The 13,430-nt window shown below is 42.7% G+C and overlaps 1 protein-coding gene across 3 annotated transcripts in view; it reads right to left on the reverse strand.

Moving 5' to 3' along the window:
• Positions 1-703: 703 nt before the first annotated feature.
• M1AP (meiosis 1 associated protein) overlaps positions 704-13,430 on the reverse strand; it is an 87,552-nt gene continuing 74,825 nt past the window's right edge. For 2 of the 3 annotated variants that reach the window (XM_081595849.1, XM_081595848.1), the window contains exons 8-10: positions 3,379-3,585; positions 2,149-2,289; positions 704-1,206 (exon numbers count right to left, since the gene is read on the reverse strand). In XM_081595849.1, the coding sequence (XP_081451975.1) occupies positions 1,027-1,206; positions 2,149-2,289; positions 3,379-3,585 (528 nt within the window). In that variant the 3' untranslated portion in view covers positions 704-1,026. Of the gene's footprint in view, positions 1,207-1,717; positions 1,730-2,148; positions 2,290-3,378; positions 3,586-13,430 lie in introns of all 3 variants that reach the window. The other variant, XM_081595847.1, reaches the window with a different exon arrangement.

The raw sequence follows: 13,430 nt of genomic DNA on the forward strand, positions 1-13,430 counted from the left end.
CAGAGTGGCAAGATGTGCTGGGTAAACATGGGATTAGGAGAACCAGAAAGGTGTTGGGGGCCACTGAAGGAGGAAAGGGCCCTAGGGAGGGGGTGATCCTTCAGAGTCTGAAAGGTCCAGTTAGGCCCACCTAGGGTGGGGGGGACCCTGGGTACAACATCGGTAACCCTCAGTTGCCCCTGTTGCCCTTATGTAAAATGGGAAAGCTTAATTATAGGCACAACCTCACAGGGTTGTTTGTATGGAAGGAGTTAAATTTCTTAAGTACTTAATTGATTTGAAGTGCAGAATAAGCATTTTATAAATGGTAGTTATTCTGTGGATGGAGGAGGCTGCTGGGCGGGTGTGAGGAAAGGGGAAAAGGGAGGGAACAGGCCTTTTTCATACCACCCTCTCCCCTGTTCTCAGCTCTAGCATGCCCCCTCCTTGTCTCTCTTTCTCTGTCTGTCTCTCTCTCACACACACACTTTGTGTGTAGGTACCAAGCACCAGCCACTTTTCTGTTTGAAGGCTGATGGGAATTGCAGTGAGATGGGTGGTGTAGAGGGAGGGGCACAGGCTTTGAAATGAAGCTTAGATTTCACTCTTACTTGTTTTTCATGAGCTCTGAAAACCTCATCCTTCTCTCCTGAGGTCCAGTTTCCTGAAGGTGACCTGACATCATCCACCTGCTTACACAGAACTACAAGGAGAAATTTGGGTCTGGGAATGTCCCTAACAATTGTGGAGACCTACTGGGTATTTATTCTTCATTTGTGTTAACAGTATCAAATGATCCAAAAGAAAAATAAGTCCCTTCTTGGAGAAAGAAGAGGGCCAGATGTGTCTCCTCATAGCCTGAGGAGTGGGGTTGATGAAAGCACTGAAGGCAGAGGAGGGGAAGGCTCTGTTTCCCAGTCACCTGGAGCTCACAGAGGGTCAGGTGGATAGAAGGCAAGTCTGGCCACAGAAAGCCATTGTGGGACAGATCTGGAGCCTTGGCATCGATGTGCTTTAGCAGGGCAGTTGGGCTATGGCGCTAGTGACTTAGGGCCCTGAGGGATACTCCTCCTCTGCCTCTTCTTCCTCCTCTTCCATAGAAGGCTGGAAGAAGACTTCTGAGGAAGCTTTGCTGGCTGCTGGCATCTTGGGGGCTGTGCCAGGGGCTGGAGTCATAGGCAGAGGGGCCACTGTGGCTCGCACTCGATTTCTTTGCAAAGGCGCAGCCTGCAAAGAGAGCAAGAAGAGCTTTCTGTGAAGACGAGACAAGTCCTGATTTCCTATTCCATTCCCTGCTGGGTCTCCAGCCCTAACTCCTTGGGTCCCATGAGTGACAGCCTCAAGGCGCAGAGCAGTGGAGTCCCCAGGGTTCTAGCCTCCACGATGCCTGTCTCCTGGCTGAGTGTCCTCCTCTGTTTGCTTGCCTACCAGCCAACTCATGGTGGGTTCTATTCCCATCTCTAGACTGTCTGTAGTTTGGAAACTTCTTTCTCTTATAACTTCAGGTAAGACAAAGGTTTTTCTTCTACAGGCTTTGTTACTGAGAAACAAGGAAAAGATTTATAAGAGCACAAAAGGAAGCCCATATACTAGAAAACATGGATTTCATAAAAATAAATCCCCCCCCCCCCCCCAGTTACTCTTCTCTCTTGAACTCTTGTCACTGGAGCCATGTCTCTAAGCTTCTAACCTTGGTCAGCCTCCCTTTCTTCATCTGTAAAATGAGCATAACACTTACCTTGTAGGGATGCTGTGAGGATTAAATGAGAAAAATATATGTGAGAGTACACGTTGTAAAACCTGGCAAATAACTGTTGCTTGGTAAATACTAATTTCCCTTCCCTTGGGCATTTCTTATCCCACCTTCTTTCAACAGAGGCTGTGGTTGTGGTTCCAGTGCAGCCAGTTTGCTTAGTGGGCCAGCGATCTGTTAAACAACTACTGAATTACCCCAACACCACAATTAAGATAACTAAATATTTTATGTAAATGCCCAAGCAAAAAAAGTCCCAGTACTGCGTAAAAGTTGTCATTTTCTTTGTCTAGGGCGAAAGGCTTCTCTTCCCATAGGTCTGTACTTCCAGAGGAGATCGGGGGGATCTCCCTTGGATGGGGGACAGGGGAAGAGGACTCAGGCACTCTGGGCGTAAAGGGGAAGGAGGGAAGTACCTTTCTCACAGCCCGGCTCTTCGAGCTTGGGTGGAACCGGCCATGAGGGTTGGCAAAGGTGCTGCTCAGGTGTGAGTACAGATGGCTCCAAACTTGCAAGGGGTTGTAGGTGGATTCTAGTTCCAGGTCATCAAGCATGCTCTAAAGAAGAGAGAGGAGGTGCCTCACTGGGAAACGTGAGGTCACAGAACCCAAGATGTCAGGCAGAGACCTGAGTGTGAGAAGCTGAGGAGGTGTGATGACCCAGGGCTTCACTGAAGGATGTGAAAGAGATGCATGTCCTCTTGGGTGTTCTGGCCCCCAGGTCTGAGTGCTTGTGAAGTGTCAGGCAGGGATACAAGAAGTAGCAGCAACTGAATGGTTAGGGACACTGAACATTCTGGCCCCAGGAACCATGTCACAGGATTCTGAGAGGGGCCAGAGTGCCATGAGGGTTACAAGGGATCCAGTGTGTGAGGCTGTGAGGGAGGGTGAGTTGGGGGCTGAGGTGCTCAGTCTGCAAAGCAAGTACACTGAGTTCTCGGCCTGTGAGGCGAGCATAACCAGAGGACATGCAAGCAGAGCATTCCTGAGCAGTCAGGTTTTCCGGCCACAATATCCTGTGCCAGGAAACAACTGGCCCTGAAGTGAGACGCTGAGTGAGCCACGGCCACTCGTGCCTACCTCTCTCGCATCCCTGTGGCTGCCAAGCCAAGAGCACAATCCAGGCTCTGTCCGCTCAGCACGTAAGCCAGGAATCTAGCAGCAAGGGTGTGGTTCCAGTTCTCTGTGCCGTGAGCCCCACTCCCACCCTCAACTGGTGAAGCTGGCAGAGGAAATCCAGAATCCAAATCCAAGATGAGAGGAAGAGAAGGAGAAAATGGCCTTTAGAGCTGTTCCCTCCTTTGCATCATAGTCTCATTTTAAAGCTCTTCCTATTCTCAGCACCTATATTGGCTGCCTTTTCCTCTTTCTCTCAGAGATAGAGGCGTACAAACACAGGCACACACACATGCATTCAGAGATTGCAGAGAAAGACCCATGAGAACACACCATCATGCAGATGCATGCCTTCTTCCGTCTTGCCTCAGTTCCTTGCTTTCTTCTCTGTTCCTCTTACCATACTCTTGGAACCACTTCTCCCTCTGCTCCCTGGTCCTTTCCTTCTGGGGCTGACTTGTTCCCCTCATCCCTTTCTTGAACTCCATTCTCTTCTCTCCCCTCTATCCCATGACATCTGGGCTCACTTGCCTCCACAGTCTTAAGGCTGTCAGCAGGCATGTCCTCAGGTAGCAGGGGGAAAGGGCTGGGCAGCATCAGTTCCCGAGTGGCCACTGCCTTCACCAGCAGAGTGGGAGAGTGAGATGGCAGGATCACGTAGAAGGTGCTACTGGGCTCTCTCAGTTTGTCTTCTTGGTTCAGAGGCTCCCCTTTGGCCAATAGCAGCCATTCTCTTTTCTGAAACAAAGACATACATAAATGTAGGCTCATCTTCAGTCTTTGGCATGTTTGGAAGATTAGTCCCAATTGCTGGCCTGTTCACTCTCCCTCCCCTCAACTAGTTCTAGACACTTTAAAGCAGTGCCATCATTTTGTGCAGCACAGAACTCTGAGGGGGTCTGGTAAGCCAGGCAGGTGGTCAGTGCCTTCAGAAGTTCATGGTTTCTTAACATTTTGCTTATTATCTGGAGATGCACTGTGTTCCTGAAGAACAGATCCAAAATGTCTGGAGAGTCTACCTGATGCTTCTCAAGTCCGTCAAATTGGAAATAAATGATATAGAACTCATGGTATATGTGTGCATGGGGAGAATTTGCCCCTGGTCCAAGGACATGGCCTTTTTAAGCCTGGAAGGGATGTTTGCTGGAAGGGATATTAGGAAATTGCAGGGCACTCCATTTCAGTTGGCTTGAGCAAAAAGTGAGGGCTTATTACTAGACTCTCAATTCTTTTTTTAAAAAAGTATTTATTTACTTACTTGACTGCGCTGGGTCTTAGTTGCAGCATGCAGGCTTTTTAGTTGCAGCATGTGGGACTAGTTCCCTGACCAGGGATTGAACCTGGGCCCCCTGCTTTGGGAGTATGGAGTCTTAGCCACTGGACCACCAGGGAAATCCTTCAAGTAACTTCTGATGTGGCTCAGGGTTTGGATTATTATCTTTAATCTTTTTTTTTCATGCTGGTTCATGTATTTGTTTGTAGATTAGTTTGTTTATTTATTAAGAATTTGTTGAATGCCCATTATGTCCCAAGCACTAGGCATGAGTATGTAGAAATTCATTAGACATGTTCCTTGTCTCCTTAGAGCTTATAATATAGTAAGCAGAAGCTTTGTAAACTAATGTTTGTCCAAGATTTAGGATGACCAACTGTTTCAGTTTGTCCGTCTTTAGCACTGAAAGTCCTGTGTCCCAGAAGACACTTCAGTCTTGGGCAAACTGGAGCAGTTGGTTACCTTTCTAAGACTCCTTGGAGAATAAAATATCTTGCCACTGTGGCAAGTCTCTGGGGGCTAAAACTATGGCAGTGTGACATTTCTTACACCTCAGGGTTATGAGACAAATTCACAACCATTATATCCTGGGATTACTAAGAAAATTTGAAGGCAGCACACAAAAAAATTATGATCCCTAGAATTTGAGTCCATTGATTTTGGAGATAATGGCTAAGATTATGTTAGAGAACTGATATGTAGAAATACATGAGATCTCTCAAAAGTAACTCCTGATGTGGGAAATATCAGAAGACTGGGGAAAGATTGATTTGAAAGGATTTTACAGGGTGCTTTAAAATTTCTGGACTAATTTACAGAGAGATTGAGAGAGGCTCTGGAAGAAGACAGGCAAATATACCCTTATTAGAATGGTAAAGATATTAATTTATCTGCATTTCCCAGGAACATTCTGAGAAAGTGAGAGGTAGGGAAATTGAACTTTAAGGCTCCTATTTTGACTCTGAATTTCTAACCTCTTCCTGGACGGTGATTATTTGAAGTCCTGGAACCAAGCTTGAACATGTTACCCAGGTCATCGGTTGACTTGTTCCTACAGGCATTGTACCTGTGATGGAAATAGTTAATTGACAAACCAGGTATCTGAGGTTGAGAAAAGGCAGTGGCATGGGGGTGTCTCAGAAGACTTTTGGGGTCCTCAAATTGAACAGTGCTTAACGACTGGGTTGCTGTTGTTCAGTCACTAAGTCATGTCTGACTCTTTGTGACCCCATGGACTGCAGCATGCCAGGTTCCTCTGTCCTCTACTGTCTCCTGGAGTTGGCTCAAATTCATGTCCATTTAGTTGGTGATGCTATTTAACCATCTCTTCCTCTGCCGCCCCCTTCTCCTTTTGCCTTCAATCTTTCCCAGCATCAGGGACTTTTCCAGTGAGTCGGCTTTTCCCATCAGGTGACCAAAGTATTAGAGCTTCAGCTTCAGCAACAGTCCTTCCGATGAATATTCAGGGTTGATCTCCTTGTAGTCCAAGGGACTCTCAACAGTCTTCTCCAGCACCACCATTCAAAAGCATCAATTCTCCAGTGCTCAGCCTTCTTTATGGACCAACTCTCATATCTGTACATGACAAATGGAAAAACCATAGCTTTGACTATACAGACCTTTGTTGGCGAAGTGATGTCTCTCCTTTTTAAGATGCTGTCTAGGTGTGTCATCGCTTTCCTTCCAAGGAGCAAGCCTCTTTTAATTTCACAGCTGCAGTCACCATCCACAGTAATTTTGGAGCCCAAGAAAAGAAAATCTGACACTGCTTTCACTTTTTCCCCTTCTATTTGCCATGAAGTGATGGGACCAGATACCATGATCTTTGTTTTTTGAATGTTGAGTTTCAAGCCAGCCTTTACACTCTCCTGTTGCACCCTCATCAAGAGGCTCTTTAGTTCCTCTTCACTTTCTGCCATTAGGTTGGTATCATCTGCATATCTGAGGTTGTTGATACTTCTTCCAGCAGTCTTGATTCTACCTTGTGATTCATCCAGCCTGGCATTTCGCGTGATGTATTCTGCATAGAAGTTAAATAAGCAGAGTGACAATATACAGCCTTGTACTCCTTTCCCAATTCTGAACCAGTCCGTTGTTCCATGTAAGGTTCTAACTTTGTTTCTTGACCCTCATACAGGCTTCTCAGGAGACAGGTAAGGGGTCTGGTATTCCCATCTCTTGAAGAATTTCTCATAGTTTGTTGTGATCCACACAGTCAAAGGCTTTAGCACAGAAAATGAAGCAGATGTTTTTCTGGAATTCCCTTGCTTTTTCTGTGATTCAACAGGTGTTGGCAATTTGATCTCTGGCTCCTCTGCCTCTTTGAAACCCAGCTTGTACATCTGGAAGTTCTCAGTTCACGTACTATTGAAGCCTAGCTTGAAGGATTTTGAGCACAACCTTGCTAGCATGTGAAATGAGCAAAACTGTATGGTAGTTTGAACATTCTTTGGTATTTCCCTTCTTTGGGATTAGAATGGTTAGATGACTGCTGAGTACTTTAGAGTATGTTTTTGCTAATTCAAAAGAAAGGAGCATGAGTTGGAGGCTGCATTTACCAGAAGGTGGGTGAAAAAATTTCTATATTTATGTTGTGGTAAGGGACTTTGCTATGTAAGGTGCCAGGGAGCTTAGATTTTAGGAAGTGGAGGTTGATTCTTATTAGAACAGGTGTGACAGGGGGAGAATTGAATGGCATGCTGTATTCCAAGTTCAGCCTGATTAAAGTCAGCCTCCCCACTTCTAGTTACTAAAGCTATGAAGGAAGGTGTGGTATGGCAGCCACTGTTGGTTTCCTGGCCACTGCCCCCACCCCCTTTCTCTCTATACATTTTTTAGTCTTTCAGTGATATGTAACGTGGACTCAAATAATGAGACATCAGCAGAAGTTGCTAGGTGTGGCTTCTGGAAAAGCTTTGTAATGTGCTGGCAGGCTTGTTGCGTCTGCACCCTACCCCTTCTTTCTCCCTAGGGCAAGACTTGATCTTAAGGCGCAGCAGCCATCTTGTGACCATGAGGCAGCAGGCATAAGGATGAAGTACACCTGCTATGGGTGCTACGGGGAAAATGGAAAGAGCCTGGGTCCTTGACAGCATTGGTCAGCTGCATCAGCCCCAGAATTCTGTCCTCGCACTTTTGTTATATGAGAAAAATAAACTCTTAATTACTCAAAGTAGAGTTGGGTTGGTTTTCTGTTAGTTACAGACAAATGGATCTTTTACAGATTTCAAAGAAAAAGAAGAGGATGTGGTTATTTACTTCTAGTATATGGGAAAACAGGAGTAGAAGGGACAATTCAATGGCCCTGGTGTAGGCCTTGCTAGAAGGGCAGGTGGGAGTTTATTATTATCAGGTAAAAACTCTAATCTCACTAAACCATTCCTTCCTTGACTTGCCATCAATGATGAAAAAGTGAAAGTATTAGTCACTCAGTCATGTGTGACTCTTTGCAACTCCATGGACTGTAGCCTGCCAGTCTCCTCTGTCTGTGGAATTCTCCAGGCAAGAATACTGGAGTGGGTTGCCATTCCCTTCTCCAGGGGATCTTCCTGACCTAGGGATTGAACCTGGGTCTCCTACATTGTTGGCAGATTCTTTATCATCTGAGCCACTAGGGAAGCCCATCAATATAATGACCTGGGACCAAATCCATCCATTAAAGAAGCACTGACCAACTCCTGAGTGGGAGTGTTCCTGAGGCAGCCACTGAGAGTGGGGAAGAGCCAAGAGCACTCATTTTGCATTGCTTGTGGGAAGAGACACATTTTATTGTCATAATGTGTCTAGGAAGAGAAATTACAGCCAGTTATAGTAAAGCCATGCATACCTGGGGTTTTTTGGAATCTGGAAGGGCATCAGGAAGAAGTTGTTAATTTGGCATTATTTGCTTATTCTCTCGCTCCAGAAGGCAGGATGCAGGAGGGAAAGAAAAAGAAGCTATAATAATAGCTACTCTGCCACTCTCACACTGGCTTCCACAGAGGAGACAAGGGGAAGATGGTAAATGAGATTTCAAACCCCCAAGTAGCAGATTGTATATTCTTTTCAAATGAACATGGAACATTCTCCAGGATAGATAATGTGATAGGCCATAAAACAAACTGTAATACATTGAAAAAATTAAAATCGTCCAAAGTATCTTCTCTGATCGCAGTAGAATGCAATTAGAAATCAACAAAGAAATTTGGGAAATTCATAAGTATAAGAAAATTAAATAACATACTCCTAAATAATCAATGGATCAAGGAAGAAATCACAAAGGAAATTAGAAAACAATTTGAGATGAGTTTAAAAACACAACATACCAAAATTTATGAAATACAGCCAAAGCAGTGCTTAGAGGGAAATTTATAGCTGATAACTCCTCTATTAAACTAAAAAGAAAAAAGATCTCAAATCAATAGCTTAATCTTCTACCTTAAGAAACTAGAAAAAGAAGACCAAACTAAACTTAAAGCAAGTAGAAGGAAGGAAATTAAAAAATTACTGGAGTATAAAAACATAAAATAGTATAAAAATAATAGAGAAAATCAATGGAACCAAAGTTGGTTCTTTGAAAAGATAAATAGAAATGTAAAAACCTATTAGCTAGATTGATAAGGGAAAAAGATAAAATATCTAAATTACTAAAATCAAAAATAAAAGAGGTAGCATCAGGACTTTCCGGGTGGTCCAGTGGTTAAGACTCCGTGCTCCCAATGCAGGGGGCCTGAATTCAATCCCTGGTCAGGAAACTAGATCCCACATGCCTCAACTAAGAGTTTACATGCTGCACCTAAGACTTGGCACTGCCAAACAAAAATCAATATTAAAAAAGAGGTAGCATCACTACTGACCTTACAGAAATGAAAAGGATTATAAGGGAATATTATAAACAATTGTATGACAACAAATTAGGTAACCTAGATGAAATGGACAGATTCCTAGAAAGACACAAACTGCTAAGACTGACTCAAAAGGAAATAGAAAATCTTCTGAATAAATCTGTGTCAGGAGTCCCCACGACTACTCCTGGGTTGAGTGATTCACTAAGAGGACTCACAAGACTTAGCATAAATATGACTTATTATGGCAAGAAAATACAAAAGAAAATCAGCATGGAGAAAAGGCTTATGGGGTGAAGTTCAGAGAAAATGAAGTGTAAGCTTTTAAAAGTCCTCTACCTATAGAGTTGGGCTTCCCTGGTGGCTCAGCGGTAAAGAATCCTCCTGCAATGAAGGAGTTGCAGGAGATGCAGGTTTGATCCCTGGGTTGAGAAGATCCCCTGGAGGAGGCATGGCAACCCACTCCAGTATTCTTGCCTGGAGAATCTGATGGACAGAGGAGCCTGTGGGCTACAGTCCATATGGTCGCAAAGAGTTGGGGGCACAACTGAAGCGACTTAACATGCACACACACACCTATAAAATCACAGAACATACTAATTCCTCTAGTGTTGAACTGTGACAACATATGCAAAACGTTGTCTACCAGAAGTCATTAGAGACTCAGTGCCCAACATTTTTTTGGAGGCTGGTCACATGAATACCTTGTACCCAGCACATATCAAAGTTCTAGACTCCTGTAAAAAAAGCAGATGTCAGTACATACTTTTGCACAGTGAGCCCCTGGGGGATGGTGGGAACACTCCCTAAATCTAAATTCCCATATGCCAGACAAGGGTTAATCTTGTAAGCAGGACTTTCTAAGGAAAGAAATCTCAGGCCTGCTATATTAACTTTTTTTTTGCACAATCTATAACAAGTAAAGATATACAGTTAGTAATTAGAAGATTTTCCACAAAAAAAATCAAGGCCTAGATGGCTTTACTGGTGAACTGTGCCAAACCTTTAAATAAATATCATTAATCCTTCACAAATTCTTCCAAGAAAACAGAATATGAAGGAAAACGTTGCAACTAATCTACGAGGCTAGTATTACCCTGATACTAAAACTAGAAAAAGACATCACAAGAAAATTACAGACCGATATTCCTTATAAATATAGATGCAAAAATCCTCAGCAACATACCAGCCAACCAAATCCAGCAAATATAAAACGGATTATACACTAAAAGTTGGATTTATTCTAGGAATGCAAGATTGGCATAATATCTGAAAAACCAAACAATGTAATACATCATGTTAATATACTAATGGACGGAACTACATAATTATCTCAATAAAGGTTGGAAATGCATTTGATAAAATTCATGATAAAAACATTCAACAGAATGGCACTTCCTCAACCTGTCAAAGGCCTCTATAAAAAACTTACAGTTAACATCAGAGGTAGTTGTTAAAGACTGGTTGCTTTGCCCCTAAGATTAGGAGCAAGACAAAGATGTCTGCACTTGTCATTTCTATTCAACAATGTTGGAGATGTATTGAAGACCAAAGAGCCATTTCCCACATTTCTGGACTATTAGCCCCCTAGGATTATGAGCACGTTAATATCCTAGCACTTAGGACTAATATTTTTAAATTTTGATTTAGAAAAATATAATAATGTGACATTTCTTAACATCAGAGAGCTAAGGTGCATATTCATACCATTTACCAGTTCTGTGAAGGTCGAAATAGATGTGACAATGGGTACATGGGTGGGGACAGGGAAAAAAGGATGAGTGGGGCAGGCTGTGGTGGGAGGCAGGAACAGCTTCATAGTAAAGGTATTTGAGCAGAATCTGGAAAAAAGTTAAAAAAATTTGTTGTGTGGATAGAGGGAAGGGGAAGGGAGCAGCATGAAAAAGGGTGTGGTGGTGTGAAGCAGTTTAGCACCTTTGGGAAGCATTTAGTAATTTATAAGTATGGCTGGTGTGGAGGATAGAAGGGACATGGTGAAAGATGAAGCGAGAGGCTGGGTCACAAAAAGGCCACTGATGCAGTGCTATCCTGCTATTCTAGCTCCTGTCTGTATACACTGGAGGCTGTATACTCTAACTACATTCTGATCATTTTTAAAAAATGGCTCTTGACCTGCCATCACCCCACTCTCAGCTTAGATTCTTGCTCTTGACTCTTTGCCTAATATAACCAAGGAATTTCCATTTCCCCACCCATTTACAGCCCAACCAGGTCATTGCCTATGTACTTCAACTTCTGCTGGGCATACCTTGGCTTGAATCCTGTCACTTCTGTGGCCAATTAGGGCAGACATGGGCTGTAAAGCTCTGGAATGTGTATCCAGAAACTCTGACATTTTAAGTTGGAAACTGAAAGATCTATTAAATATTTAATATAAAGATCTATTAAATAGGTGGTATTTTCATTTCTTTTCCTAGTTCACACAGACATGACTTTGTAAGAGAAATGAGGATGTGGAAAGTGAGTCACTAGCTACATAATGAGGACTATGTAGTAGGATTTGGTAACTGAAAAGATGTTTTCCTGGTGATGAATAAACTCATCTAATAAATACTTGGAAAAATTATATATATAATTCCCTACCACATTCTCCAAAGTGGTTATCCAAGTTTAGAAAAAGGCAACAACAACAACAAAAATAAACAATTAGGGGGATTGGACAAAGGAAATAAAAGGTGCTGTTCCATGCTCAGTTGCTTAGTCATGTCCGACTCTTTGCGACCCCAGGGACTGTAGCCCGCCAGGCTCCTCTGTCCATGGAATTTTCCAGGCAAGAATACTGGAGTGGGTTGAAGAGTGATAGTAGAGCCAAGATTAGATAAGATCATAAAAATGCAAACCGCCCACTTTTGCTAGAAGCTATGCCCGGGAACCTGAAAATGAGAACACAGTGGAACCAGCCAACTAACTGAGGGTAAACCAGAAAATGTATTACAGATTCTCCAGCCAGATAAAGGATGCAAAAGGGAGTAAATGAGCATTTAATAACCTTCAACTTCTACATTTGAGTGGGTTGGAATGGCCAGAGGCAGGCTGGTTTTCCTGCCTAGAATGTCTGTGAAAGCTGAAAAATATATAGAAACCATTTGTTTGAAGGCTGTGAGAAAGTGCTGAGACAATAGAAGTGAGAGGTAGCTAAGTTTCTGGAAAAGGAAGAATTCAGAGAAGTGAGGGAAGTATTGTAATCCTGAGGGCATATGTTTATTTTGAGTTGAAGGGAATGGTGGTTGGGAACTGAGAATCTAGGATTTATATCTCCTGAGGAACTTGCAAGGGAACAGAGAAACTAGCAGAACTTTTTGGTGGAGACTTGACAGGGGTAAGATGGGTGGTCAAGTCAATTTCTCACTTAGCATATTTGCCAAATACTGGAGCTGCATGGAGCAGAGGACAAAAACACCCAAGAAGAAAGCCTCTAGAAGTACAGCATTTTAGCAGACTTGAGAAACAGTGATTAGAGTTGGGATCATCATGCGTATTATAGACCAGGTTTTCAGTGGAAAATTCTAGAGGGCCTGGAGCAAACCAGGGGTAGATTGAGTATTAGCAGAACTGCAGTCCAGCTTTGACTCAGCACAGCTCCTGAGTAGAAAAGGATGATTTGTCAACACTATCTGCTTAGTGCAGGGCAGGATGAACTTGCTCAGAGGAAACTAACACCAACTGAAGCCTTTACAATTTCTTTAGGCACAATGAGCATCTTTCATTAAAATATTACCAGGTTCACCAAAAGACAGGACACATGTCTAAAAACCAAATAAAGAAAGAGACAATAGATACAGAACTACAAGTGATCCAGGTGTTGAGTTTAGCAAAGTACCTTAAAATAACTATGATTAGTTTGTTTAAAAAAATATGTTAAAATGTGGAGAACTTCTCTAGAGAATTAGAATCCATACAAAAGAAACATATGTAATTCATAGAACTACTAACCAACCATTATGTACAAATCATATGCCAGATGTATGCCAGGTGCTTTACACATGTAATATTACTTAGTCATCTTAAAAGAGCACATGAGGTATTTTTATTGTCTTGTTTTACATGTGAAAGAGACAAGGGTTACTAATATGTCCGTCATGCACCTTCTCCCTCTTTTCCCCTCTCTCACACTCCGCTTCTACTCATGAAACGAGAAGCCGTGTGGATTCTATTCCTGTATATTTTAGAGACGTAAAGAGAGACAGGACCTAAGAGGGAAGGGACTATGTCAGAGAGGCTAAATCAATCTGTAGAATATATGTATATATATATGGCTGAGAGAGGAAGGAGATAGAGGAACAGGGACTGGAACAGAGTCTTAGTTTTTGTGTGTGCATGTATGTGAAAGGCTCTTGGAACATCTCCAGGTTAGATATGATTGAGGAGTAGAGGAAGAAAATTTGAAAAATATCATAGTGGGTAATGAACTATTTCCTCTTTGGTATTCTTTGAAAGCACCCATAAATTAATTTTAAAATTACTAT

The sequence above is a fragment of the Giraffa tippelskirchi genome, chromosome 4 (assembly GCF_054371585.1).
Source record: "Giraffa tippelskirchi isolate mGirTip1 chromosome 4, T2T-mGirTip1v1.2.pri, whole genome shotgun sequence".
NCBI classification, from domain to species: Eukaryota; Metazoa; Chordata; class Mammalia; order Artiodactyla; family Giraffidae; genus Giraffa; species Giraffa tippelskirchi.